Below are 13459 nucleotides of genomic sequence, written 5' to 3' on the forward strand. Positions count from 1 at the left end.
ACCTACACTATATTGACTCACGTATGAACTTGAAGCGCCATCCCATTCCTAACCCCTAGGGTGGGTTCATTATGACCTTTTGCAGCTATTTGAGCTTCAACTCTTCTGGGAAGGCCGTCCGCAAGGTTGCGGAGTGTGTTTCTAGGAATTTTCCACCATTCTCCCCAAAAAACACATTGGTGAGATGTTGGTGGAGAAGGCCTGGCTCGTTAGTCTCCGTTCTAATTCATCCCAAAAGGTGTTCTATCGCATACTTGCCAACCTTGAGACCTCCGATTTCGGGAGGTGGGGGGTGGTGGGGGCGTGGTTGGGGGCGGGGCTAAGAGGGGAGGAGTATATTAACAGCTAGAATTCACCAAGTCAAGTATTTCATATATATATATATATATATATATATATATATATATATATATATATATATATATATATATGTCTTAATAAGGTTATCCAAAAAATAGTGCTCGATACCGTAGTAGAGCGCAATATATGTATGTGTGGGGAAAAAAAATCACAAGACTACTTCATCTCTACAGGCCTGTTTCATGAGGGGTTCCCTCAATCATCAGGAGATTTTAATGGGAGCATTCACATACCATGGTTTATATAGGGCACAGAGTGGGTGGGTACAGGCTGGTGTAGGGGCGTGGTGATTGGCTCATGTGTTACCTAGGAGGTGTTTCCGTCTGTGGCGGCATGCTGATACAATTTCGCTGCGCTTGTTGAGGGATGACAGGTCTGGACGGTATATATATGCTTGAAAGAGAAACTGTTTATTATATACCGTCCAGACCTGTCATCCCTCAACAAGCGCAGCGAAATTGTATCAGCATGCCGCCACAGACGGAAACACCTCCTAGGTAACACATGAGCCAATCACCACGCCCCTACGCCAGCCTGTACCCACCCACTCTGTGCCCTATATAAACCATGGTATGTGAATGCTCCCAATAAAATCTCCTGATGATTGAGGGAACCCCTCATGAAACAGGCCTGTAGAGATGAAGTAGTCTTGTGATTTTTTTTCCCACACATACATACATACATATATATATATATATATATATATATATATATATATATATATATATATATATATATATATATATATATAAATAAAAGAAACACTTGAATTTCAGTGTTCATTTATTTACACGTATACACACACACATAACACTCATCTACTCATTGTTGAGTTAAGGGTTGAATTGTCCATCCTTGTTCTATTCTCTGTCACTATTTTTCCAACCATGCTGAACACTCTTTCGCAGGTACCCAGAAAGGTTTCGAGTACCACCAAAAAAACTGAATCTCTGAAGACAGTATAAAAATCTGTGTTAAAGGTGTACAAATACTGTTTGTATAATAAGCATGTTATTTTTTTTTTACAAATGAGTGTTAAGAGTTCAGTACTAAAAAAAAAGAGAAAAGAATGTGGCTTAAGTACAGTTTTTTAATTGAGCTGCTGCATTTTTTTGGTTGGGTTGTTTATTTATTTTGAGTAACTTCTATATATTTCTAAAAGGGGAGGAATGTAATAGTGATCTATGTTTGTCTGTTGCCATCTCCTGGTGAATGTTGGCTATAGCGTACTGGGGTTACTTTTTGGTTGGCCAAACGATTTACGTGGTGTTGCGCACCTGACGTCACTCAGGTCCGCATGGAGCTGGAGGGGGCGTGGCTTACAGCTCCGCCTGAATTTCGGGAGAAAATTTGTCCCGGGAGGTTTTCGGGAGAGGCGCTGAATTTCGGGAGTCTCCCGGAAAATCCGGGAGGGTTGGCAAGTATGTTCTATCGGGTTCAGGTCAGGACTCTGTGCAAGCCATTCAAGTTCACCTACAATCAGACTTTGTCATCCATGGGCTCTAGAGTCCAGTGGCGACGTGCGTTACACCACTGCATCCCACGCTTTTGCATTGGACTTGGTGATGTATGGCTTAGATGCAGCTGCCCGGCCATGGAAACCCATTCCATGAAGCTCTCTGCGTACTGTACGTGGGCTAATTGGAAGGTCACATGGAGTTTGGAGCATTTGTGCATAAAGTCTTTGGTGAGGTCACACACTGATGTTGGTGGAGAAGGCCTGGCTCTTCAGTCTCCGTTCTAATTCATCCCAAAGGTGTTCTATCGGAGTTCAGGTCAGGACTCTGTGCAGGCCAGTCAAGTTCACCTACACCAGACTCTGTCATCCATGTCTTTATGGACCTTGCTTTGTGCACTGGTGCACAGTCACGTTGGAGGAAGAAGGGGCCCGCTCCAAACTGTTCCCACAAGGATTTAATGTCCTTTGTGTTATTTGATGTATCCCTCTTGCACGCATCTTTATGTGTGCTATGGCTATGAGGTTTTTTTCTTCCTTGTCCTCAGTCTGGACCCGCTCTCCAGGTGCCCAGGCTTAGACTGAATTTTTTTTCTCAACCTTTACCTGTTTCTCACCTTTTTTGTCGGAATTTGCCAGACCCGTCAGCAATCCTGTTCTGTCTCCCTGTAATGTTTGATCCTGTTCTGTCTCCCTGTAATGTTTGTCTGCTCTTGAATGGGATTGTGCTTAAAATCTTAATTTCCCCTCGGGGATTAATAAAGTATTTCTGATTCTGAAGGTTGGGAGCATGGAATTGTCCAAAATGTTTTGGTATCCTGGAGCATTCAAAGTTCCTTTCACTGGAACTAAGGGGCCAAGCCCAACTCCTGGAAAAACAACCCCACACCATAATTCCTCCGCTGACTCCTCCCTGTCAGTTTACGTGGCCTACCACTTGGTGGCTGAGTTGCTGTTGTTCCCAAACTCTTCACTTTTCTTATAATAAAGTCGACTTTGGAATATTTAGGAGCGAGGAAATTTCACGACTGGATTTGTTGCACAGGTGGCATCCTGTGACAGTTCCACGCTGGAAATCACTGAGAGCGGCCCATTCTTTCACACATGTTTGTAGAAACAGTCTCCATGCCTAAGTGCTTGATTTGATACACACATTCTAAGTCGTAAAATACGGCAAGTAAGAGGTGGCTAACAATGCAGCTTATGAGAGCGCCCTCTAAAAAACATCCAAAAACCGCCAACAACACCCCATTTACATATCGTAACTTGAATATTAACCAAGTATTAACGACATTGTTATTACAAGTGCTAACGCAGACGGACTACCATTGGCTTCCAGTTAAATCCCGCATTGAGTTTAAGATTTTAGTCCTGACATTCAGGGCGCAGCCTCCGGTCTTCAGGCCAGGGTCTTCTAAAGATCCCCAAAAACTCGTTTTAAAACCCGTGGAGACCTGGCATTCCAGACTATATCTCCCAGACTCTGGAACAACTTGCACCAGTCCCTCCGTGATCTTGACTGTGTTGAAACCTTTAAGAAACATTTGAAAACTTCTCTTTTTAGTAAAGCTTTTAGTTAATGCACCTTTTAACTATCATTTTTAATCCACTTTGTATCCTTTTTATGATGTTGTTTTAGTTGAATTGTTGTTTTACTTCACCTATACGGCACTTTTTTTTTTTGAGGATTATAATTAATTCCTCATCTAAGCGGGACATCAGTCGGCATAGCAGTGAGAGCAGACATTGTGCAGTAAGTGATTGTTTTATTATGTTCATAGTTTGTATATCTCGTTTAGCACTGAGCAACACTACTTCTTGCTGGATCTGCTTATCACTCAACTTCTAAAATTTGTAGATCATCCTCCTTATGTTCAGGCTCAAAAATTAGGGCTAACGCATGTTATAATCACAAAAAATTATCGCAGTAAAACTGTAACTAAGTTTTGTGCAAATAAATTACAAGAATGAGCAACATTGCTTTCTTGCTGGATCTGTTTATCACTCAACTTCTAAAATTCAGAGCTCATCCTCCTTATGTTCAGGCTCAAAAATTAGGGCTAACGCATGTTATAATCACAAAAAATTATCGCAGTAAAACTGTAGCTAAGTTTTGTGCAAATAAATTACAAGAATGAGCAACATTGCTTTCTTGCTGGATCTGTTTATCACTTAACTTCTAAAATTCAGAGCTCATCCCCCTTATGTTCAGGCTCAAAAATTACGGCTGTTTACTCGAGTGATTAATAACAAAAAAAATGAACGCAGTAAAACTGTTACCAAGTTTTGTGCAAATAAATGCATGAGCAACACTGCTTCTTGCTGGATCTGTTTATCGCTCAACTTCTAAAATTCTGAGCTCATCCTCCTTATGTTCAGGCTCAAAAATGAAGGCCGTTAATGCATGTTATAATCACAAAAAATGATCGCAGTAAAACTGTTACCAAGTTTTGTGCAAATAAATGACATGCATGAGCAACACTGCTTCTTGCTGGATCTGTTTATCGCTCAACTTCTAAAATTCAGAGCTCATCCTCCTTATGTTCAGGCTCAAAAATTAGAGCCGTTAACTCATGCGAATAATCACAAAAACATTATCGCAGTAAAACTGTTACCAGGTTTTGTGCAAATAAATGACATGCATGAGCAACACTGCTTCTTGCTGGATCTGTTTATCGCTCAACTTCTAAAATTCAGAGCTCATCCTCCTTATGTTCAGGCTCAAAAATTAGAGCCGTTAACTCATGTGATAAATCACAAGAAATGATCGCAGTAAAACTGTTACCAAGTTTTGTGAAAATAAATTACATGCATGAGCAACACTGCTTTCTTGCTGGATCTGTTAAACACTCAACTTCTAAAATTTGTAGATCATCCTCCTTATGTTCAGGCTCAAAAATTAGAGCCGTTGACTCATGCGAATAATCACAAAATATTATTGCAGTAGAACTGTTACCAAGGTTTGTGCAAATAAATGATATGCATGAGCAACACTGCTTTCTGGCTGGATCTGTTTATCACTCAACTTCTAAAATTCGGAGATCATCCTCCTTATGTTCAGGCTCAAAAATTAAAACCGTTAACTCATGTGATTAATCACAAAAACATTATCGCAGTAAAACTGTCACCAGGTTTTGTGCAAATAAATGACATGCATGAGCAACACTGCTTCTTGCTGGATCTGTTTATCGCTCAACTTCTAAAATTCGGAGATCATCCTCCTTATGTTCAGGCTCAAAAATCAGGGCCGTTAACTTATGTGATAAATCACAAGAAATGATCGCAGTAAAACTGTTACCATGTTTTGTGAAAATAAATTACATGCATGAGCAACACTGCTTTCTTGCTGGATCTGTTAAACACTCAACTTCTAAAATTTGTAGATCATTCTCCTTATGTTCAGGCTCAAAAATTAGGGCTGTTAATAAAAAAAAATGATCGCAGTAAAACTGTTACTATGGATGTACCATTTGGATGTTTTTTGAGGGGCATTATAGGCAGAATAGAGCCAATCCCACTGGCTCTATCGTAAGCTGACTTTTGCTAAAGTTTATTTATGATTTAGAATGCCTTTTATACGTGTTCTTGTCTTACATAAAGGATTGTGAATGATTATCAACATTCCAAAAGAGCGAGTTCCCCTCTAACTTCGCTTTTACTGCAACAAAACACTGATTTCACATTTTACGCCGAGCACGTTACGGATATTTCGGCGTGTCGTGTCGACGCACGTAAACTGGTCCCTTGTTTTGCATGCACGCACACGCACACACGCACACACACACACACACACACACGCACACACACACACACGTACACACACACGTACACATAAAGTGGCTGGCGAGCTAACTAACCTCTGTCTGTGGTCACTACCCTTTGGTAAGGATGGATTCTCTTGTCGTGGCGGCGTACCTTAGTGGTCATGGCACCTGCTAACGGCGCCACGACGTTGCCAAAACAGAACACAGAAGGTTACTCATCAGAAAAACACATCACACAGTCCAGAGCCATTTTGGCGCCAACATCGCTGAGGGCCACGAGCAAAACGTGCACAAAACTGTGGCTGCGGGGGTGGGGGGTGGGGAGGGGGCGTGGGAGGGGGCGGGGGGGCAATGGTTAAAGGTAAAGTCAAACATCAACGCTTCCAAAGAGGACAGAATGGTGTTGTGTTGTGGTCTTCTGTTCTCTGGAGAAAAGATTAATTCAAACCGCGAGCTTCTAGGGGTGCACAAAACATGGATTCACATCCGAGTCGTGATTCTTATTCATCCCGATTCTAAATCGATTCATAATTTTCAATAATCGAAAAAAAACAAAAATATACATATGAATTGAATATGAATGGCTTAAAAACGTGTCTTAAAAAATAGATTTTTATTAAAAAAACTAACGAAAAAAACACGTTTTTTCTTTTTTTCCCCATAATTAATCATTTTCAATAATCGGATTTTAAAAAACGTGTCTTAAAAATGTATTTTAATCCCAAAAAAATACCCCCAAACTTTTTTTTTAGTTTTTTAATTTTTTCCATTGTTAATCATTTTCAATAATTGATTAAAACATTTTTTTAAACTTTTGTTTTCATATGACTCATAATTTTCACTAATAAAAAAAAAAGATACACTTTTTTTTTTTTATTCAGTCGATAAATGAAAATGTATTGAATATGAATGGCTTAAAAACGTGTCTTAAAATGTTTAATTTTTATCAAAAAAAAAAAAAAAAAAATTGTTTTTCACATAATTAATAATTGTCAATAATTTTGTTTTCATATAATTAATACTTTTCAATAATCGGATTAAAATAAAAAAATAAAAAAATCCATTATTGAAAATTATAAATTTTTGGAACAAAAAGAAAAAAAATGAAAACATTTTAAACATTTTTCAATAATCGATTTAAACAACTACAACTTTTTTTTTCGATTATAGAACATTATTAATTAAGGGAAAAAAATGAAAAAAGTTTAACATTAAAAAAAAAATAGATTATTGAAAAAAAAATAATTGTTATTTATTTTTTCTTCAGTCAATAAATGAAACCTAAGAATAGAATATGAATGGCTTAAAAACGTGTCTTAAAAAAATAGATTTTTATCAAAAAAACTAACAAAAAAACACGTCCCCCCCCATAATTAATCATTTTCAATAATCGGATTAAAAAAAATTAAAAATTATACATTTTGGGAACACAAAGAAAAAAACAAAAAACATTTTAAACATTTTTCAATAATCAATTTAAACAATTACAACTTTTTTTTCGATTATTAAACATTATTAATTAAGGGAAACATTTTTAAAAAGTTAACCAATTTTAAAAAATCCATCCATCCATCCATCCATCCATTTTCTACCGCTTATTCCCTTTGGGGTCGCGGGGGGCGCTGGAGCCTATCTCAGCTACAATCGGGCGGAAGGCGGGGTACACCCTGGACAAGTCGCCACCTCATCGCAGAAAAAATCGATTATTGAAAATTTTTTATTTTTTCTTCAGTCGATAAATCAAAATTCTGAATTCAATATGAATGGCTTTAAATCTTAAATGTATTTGTTTTAAAAACAAAGCAACAAAAAAACATTTTTGGGGGTTTTTCAGTTTTTTCCCTTAATTAATAATTTTCAATAATTGATTTAAAAAAAAATGTAAATGTTGTTTTCATATAATTAATAATTTTCAATAATCAGATTTTAAAAAATTAAAAAAATGTTTTTCGATTATTGAAAATCATTATTATAGTTAAACATTTTAAAACATTTTTCAATAATCAATTTTAAAAATTACAACTTTTTTTTCGATTACTGAATATTATTAATTAAGGGAAAAAAGGGAATATTTTTTTAAATTGTAAACATTAAAAAAAAAATTTCAGTTGATAAATACAAAAAAAAGGTACACACACAAAAAAATGTAAACATTTTTTTAAACTCACAATACGATTAAAAAAAATTACAACTGTTTTTCCGATTATTGAACATTATTAATTAAGGGGAACAAATGGGGAAAAAGTTTTAAATTGTAAAAAATTATTAATTATGGAAAAAAGTTTAAACATTTTTTTAAAGCAATTATTGAAAATGATCAATTATGGAAAAAAAAAGAAAACAAGATTTTAATTTTGTCTTCTAATAAGAATTAATTTGTAAAGAGACGTTTTGAAGCTTTCTCCATGTAACCAGAAGGTACTTTTCTAACATGTGACCTGTTTGGAAAAAGCTTCATTATCAAATATTTTACAGAGAGAATCGGTTTGAATCGAAAGAATCATGTTGAATCGAGAATCGATTCTTAATCGAATCATCCCCCCAGAAAGGAGTCACACCCCTACTAGCTTCTATTAATTATTTGTGTATGTGTGTGTGTGTGTGTGTGTAGAAAAAAAAGCATCACTAAAAGCTTGGCAACGTCACTCTGAGGCACTGGAATCAAAACTCGTAACATATATTAAATCACAAACTGCGGCGCTAGAACATCTACAGGTCGACTCGGGGGAAAAAAACGTGTTAAAATTACAAGCGGAGCTATTTCAAAATGTTAAAATCGAGAAAACAAAAAGGGGGTTAATGAAGGCGTCACACCACCACGCTAATACGACGAAACGGAAGCCGGCGCACGCGTTACTCTAGCGCCAATAATCTGTCGTCCTAAAGAGCGAGCGAGCTTTGAGCGTTTTTGCTCGGCGAGAGAGCGGGGTTTGGTGGGGTGGGGGGTGGTGTCGGTTCTAGGAGCGGGGGTTGAGGAAGGGGGGGGTCTCTGCAAGCCAGTCCGTGTGTGCTAAGATGGATAGCTAATCGCTTAGCCTTTGGTTGGGAAAGCCATACCTGCGAAAACACAGGACGAAGGGACTATTAGCCCAACGATGAGCCTCAGCATGCAGCGCTACATGTGGCGGGATGCATTACGAGAGCTGGATAAATACACTCCGCCAACAAAGCTGCGCTAGCGGCAGCTTTACAGATGCCATGTCTGGGTGGTAAAGACACATGGTGTCGGGTGTCATATTAACGGGCAATTACAGTGTTAGTCCTTTTTTTTTGTTTATTCAAAGTGTGGCGTTTTCCCAATTTGAGAATACAAAACCCCAAAACCAGTGAAGTTGTCACGTTGTGTAAAATGGTAAATAAAAACAGAATACAATGATTTGCAAATCCTTTTCAACTTATATTCAATTGAATAGACTGCAAGGACAAGATACTGGAAAACGTTGTTATTTTTCGCAAATATTAGCTCATTTGGAATGTGATGCCTGCGACGCGTTTCAAAAAAGCTGGCGCAAGTGGCAAAAAAGACTGAGAAAGTTGAGGAATGCTCATCAAAACACTTATTTGGAACATCCCACAGGTGAACGGGCTAATTGGGAACAGGCGGGTGCCATGATTGGGTATAAAAGCAGCTTCCATGAAATGCTCAGTCATTCCCAAACAAGGACGGGGCGAGGGTCACCACTTTGTCAAGAAATGCGTGAGCAAATTGTCCAACAGTTTAAGAACAACATTTCTCAACCAGCTATTGCAAGGAATTTAGGGATTTCACCATCTACGGTCTGTAATATGATAAAAAGAAATCACTGCACGTAAGCCATGATATTACGGACCTTCGATCCCTCAGGCGGTACTGCATCAAAAAGCCACATCAGTGTGTGAAGGATATCACCACATGGAACACTTCAGAAAAACCACTGTCAGTAACTACAGTTGGTCGCTACATCTGTAAGTGCAAGTTAAAACTCTACTATGCAAAGCCAAAGGCATTTTATCAACAACACCCAGAAACGCTGCCGGCTTCGCTGGGTCCGAGCTCATCTAAGATGGACTGATGCAAAGTGGAAAAGTGTTCCGTGGTCTGACGAGTCCACATTTCAAATTGTTTTTGGAAATTGTGGACGTCAAAGAGGACTGTTTATAGGCGCAAAGTGTAAAAGTCAGCATGTGTGATGGTATGGGGGTGTATTAGTGCCCAAGGCATGGGTAACTTACACATATGTGAAGGCGCCATTAATGCTGAAAGGTACATACCGGTTTTGGAGCAAGCTATGACAAGTTACAAGGTGATCGCCGCCTTTTTCACAATCTTATCCCTTTGTATGATGTCTTTTTGTTATTTTTTTGTGTGTGATGTGTAATGTCTAGTGTTTAAATGTACGGCAGTGACAATGAATTTCCCCAAGGGGACCAATAAATCTAAATCTAAATCTAAATCATATGTTGCCGTCCATGCAACGTTATCATGGACGCCCCTGCTTATTTCACTAAGACGATGCCAAGCCATGTGTTACAACAGCGTGGCTTCGTAGTGAAAGAGTGCGGGTACTAGACTGGCCTGCTTGTAGTCCAGACCTGTCTCCTATTAAAAATGAGTGGCGCATTATGAAGCCTAAAATACCACAACGGAGACTGTTGAACAACTTAAGCAAGAATGGGAAAGAATTCCACCTGAGAAGCTTCAAAAATGTGTCTCCTCAGTTCCCAAATGTTTACTGAGTGTTGTTAAAAGGAAAGGCCATGTAACACAGTGGTAAAAATGCCCCTGTGACAACTTTTTGCTGCCATTAAATTCTAACTTAATGATTATTTGCAAAAACAAACAAGTTTCTCGGTTCGAACACGAAATATCTTGTCTTTGCAGTCTATTCAATTGAATATAAGTTGAAAAGGATTTGCAAATCATTGTATTCTGTTTTTATTTACCATTTACACAACGTGACAACTTCACTGGTTTTGGGGTTTGTGCATGGCATCAAGTGGACTGGAGTCAAGTATCCAGGTCTCCTAATACATCCATTGTCCATGTAGGAAGGTGATGGAGTGTTGTGAGTATTTACCTAATACTCCGGTGGAGTCGATGGGGTATTCCAATATGGAGGGCGTGAGGGTGTAGGGGTACTCGTACGGCGCGTAGATGATCCCCGACTCGGGTCCCTGCTGCAGCAGCGCCGGGTGCGGGTTGCCGCCCGGCACTAGGGCGGAGCTCTGGATCTGGCGGATCAGGGGCATGAGGGTGGGCGTGGTCACCGGGGCCGGGTTGCGCAAGGCGGGCGGCAGGACGGGCGTGGGGCCGGTGATGATGCGGTGGTTCTGGGGGGTGCCCAGCGGGAAGCCGGCGATGGCTGCGGGGGACACACACACACAGACGGACAATGTTGGCGTGCACAATGGACAGGGAGGGGACAAGCGCTCTATTTTACGTGGGGACAGAGGCATTGTTTGTGTGTACAGTGCGCTGCTGTGCTAGCGCCGCCATGATGTCATCCTTACATGTCTTCACATTGGCGTCTCTGTACGTCCCGTTGAGGATGGCCAGCTCCATCAGCTGCATCTTCTTCAAGTTGTCCTCGCCTTCAGCCTGCACAAAGAAGGGTAGACATGTCCACAGTTAGAACACAGGTAATAATAATAATAACAATAATATATTTTATTTGTAAAAAGCACTTTACATTGAGTAAACAACCTCAAAGTGCTACAGTGTATTAAAAAAAATAAAAAGATAATAAAAAATAAATAAAAATAAAAACTAGAACAGCCAAATAGCTAAAACTAGTATGCATATATCTAAAAAAAGGCTTCTTTTGTTAAAAAAGAAGGGTTTTTAAGCCTTTTTTTTTTTTTTTAAAGCATCTACAGTCTGTGGTACCCTCAGGTGGTCAGGGAGAGCGTTCCACAGACTGGGAGCGGCAGAGCAGGTGTCAAACCCAAGGCCCGGGGGCCACTTCATCTTATTTGGCCCTGGAAATACAAAACCCTTTACATTGAGTAAACAACCTCAAAGTGCTACAGTGTATTAAAAAAAAAAAAAAGATAATAAAAAATAAATAAAAATAAAAACTAGAACAGCCAAATAGCTAAAACTAGTATGCATATATCTAAAAAAAGGCTTCTTTTGTTAAAAAAGAAGGGTTTTTAAGCCTTTTTTTTAAAAAAGCATCCACAGTATGTGGTACCCTCAGGTGGTCAGGGAGAGCGTTCCACAGACTGGGAGCGGCGGAGCGGGTGTCAAACCCAAGGCCCGGGGGCCACTTCATCTTATTTGGCCCTGGAAATACAAAACCCTTTACATTGAGTAAACAACCTCAAAGTGCTACAGTGTATTAAAAAAAATAAAAAGATAATAAAAAATAAATAAAAATAAAAACTAGAACAGCCAAATAGCTAAAACTAGTATGCATATATCTAAAAAAAGGCTTCTTTTGTTAAAAAAGAAGGGTTTTTAAGCCTTTTTTTTTTTAAAGTATCCACAGTCTGTGGTACCCTCAGGTGGTCAGGGAGAGCGTTCCACAGACTGGGAGCGGCGGAGCAGGTGTCAAACCCAAGGCCCGGGGGCCACTTCATCTTATTTGGCCCTGGAAATACAAAACCCTTTACATTGAGTAAACAACCTCAAAGTGCTACAGTGTATTAAAAAAAAATAAAAAGATAATGAAAAATAAATAAAAATAAAAACTAGAACAGCCAAATAGCTAAAACTAGTATGCATATATCTAAAAAAATAATACTTCTTTTTTTTAAAAAGAAGAGTTTTTAAGCCTTTTTTTTTTTTTTAAACATTCACAGTCTGTGGTACCCTCAGGTGGTCAGGGAGAGCGTTCCACAGACTGGGAGCGGCGGAGCAGGTGTCAAACCCACTTCATCTTATTTGGCCCTGGAAATACAAACCCCGTTTCCATATGAGTTGGGAAATTGTGTTCGATGTAAATATAAACGGAATACAATGATTTGCAAATCATTTTCAACCCATATTCAGTTGAATATGCTACAAAGACAACATATTTGATGTTCAAACTCATAAACATTTTTTTTTTGTGCAAATAATCATTAACTTTAGAATTTGATGCCAGCAACACGTGACAAAGAAGTTGGGAAAGGTGGCAATAAATACTGATAAAGTTGAGGAATGCTCATCAAACACTTATTTGGAACATCCCACAGGTGTGCGGGCTAATTGGGAACAGGTGGGGTGCCATGATTGGGTATAAAAGTAGATTCCATGAAATGCTCGGTCATTCACAAACAAGGATGGGGCGAGGGTCACCACTTTGTCAACAAATGCGTGAGCAAATTGTTGAACAGTTTAAGAAAAACCTTTCTCAACCAGCTATTGCAAGGAATTTAGGGATTTCACCATCTACGCTCCGTAATATCATCAAAGGGTTCAGAGAATCTGGACAAATCACTGCACGTAAGCAGCTAAGCCCGCGACCTTCGATCCCTCAGGCTGTACTGCATCAACAAGCGACATCAGTGTGTAAAGGATATCACCACATGGGCTCAGGAACACTTCAGAAACCCACTGTCAGTAACTACAGTTGGTCGCTACATCTGTAAGTGCAAGTTAAAACTCTCCTATGCAAGGCGAAAACCGTTTATCAACAACACCCAGAAACGCCGTCGGCTTCGCTGGGCCTGAGCTCATCTAAGATGGACTGATACAAAGTGGAAAAGTGTTCTGTGGTCTGACGAGTCCACATTTCAAATTGTTTTTGGAAACTGTGGACGTCGTGTCCTCCGGACCAAAGAGGAAAAGAACCATCCGGATTGTTATAGGCGCAAAGTGTAAAAGCCAGCATGTGTGATGGTATGGGGGTGTATTAGTGCCCAAGACATGGGTAACTTACACATCTGTGAAGGCGCCATTAATGCTGAAAGGTAC

General features: G+C 39.2%; 1 protein-coding gene across 3 annotated transcripts in view; it reads right to left on the minus strand.

Annotated features, from left to right (window-relative positions):
- Window positions 1-1166: 1166 nt before the first annotated feature.
- qki2 (QKI, KH domain containing, RNA binding 2) overlaps window positions 1167-13459 on the minus strand; it is a 63225-nt gene continuing 50932 nt past the window's right edge. The window contains exons 5-8 of one of the 3 annotated variants that reach the window (XM_061931612.2): window positions 11071-11158; window positions 10638-10922; window positions 8638-8661; window positions 1167-5751 (exon numbers count right to left, since the gene is read on the minus strand). In XM_061931612.2, the coding sequence (XP_061787596.1) occupies window positions 5669-5751; window positions 8638-8661; window positions 10638-10922; window positions 11071-11158 (480 nt within the window). In that variant the 3' untranslated portion in view covers window positions 1167-5668. Of the gene's footprint in view, window positions 5752-7635; window positions 8662-10637; window positions 10923-11070; window positions 11159-13459 lie in introns of those variants that run through there. The other 2 variants (XM_061931611.1, XM_061931610.1) reach the window with 2 other exon arrangements.

Source organism: Nerophis lumbriciformis, linkage group LG39 (assembly GCF_033978685.3).
Source record: "Nerophis lumbriciformis linkage group LG39, RoL_Nlum_v2.1, whole genome shotgun sequence".
In the NCBI taxonomy this organism is placed as follows: domain Eukaryota; kingdom Metazoa; phylum Chordata; class Actinopteri; order Syngnathiformes; family Syngnathidae; genus Nerophis; species Nerophis lumbriciformis.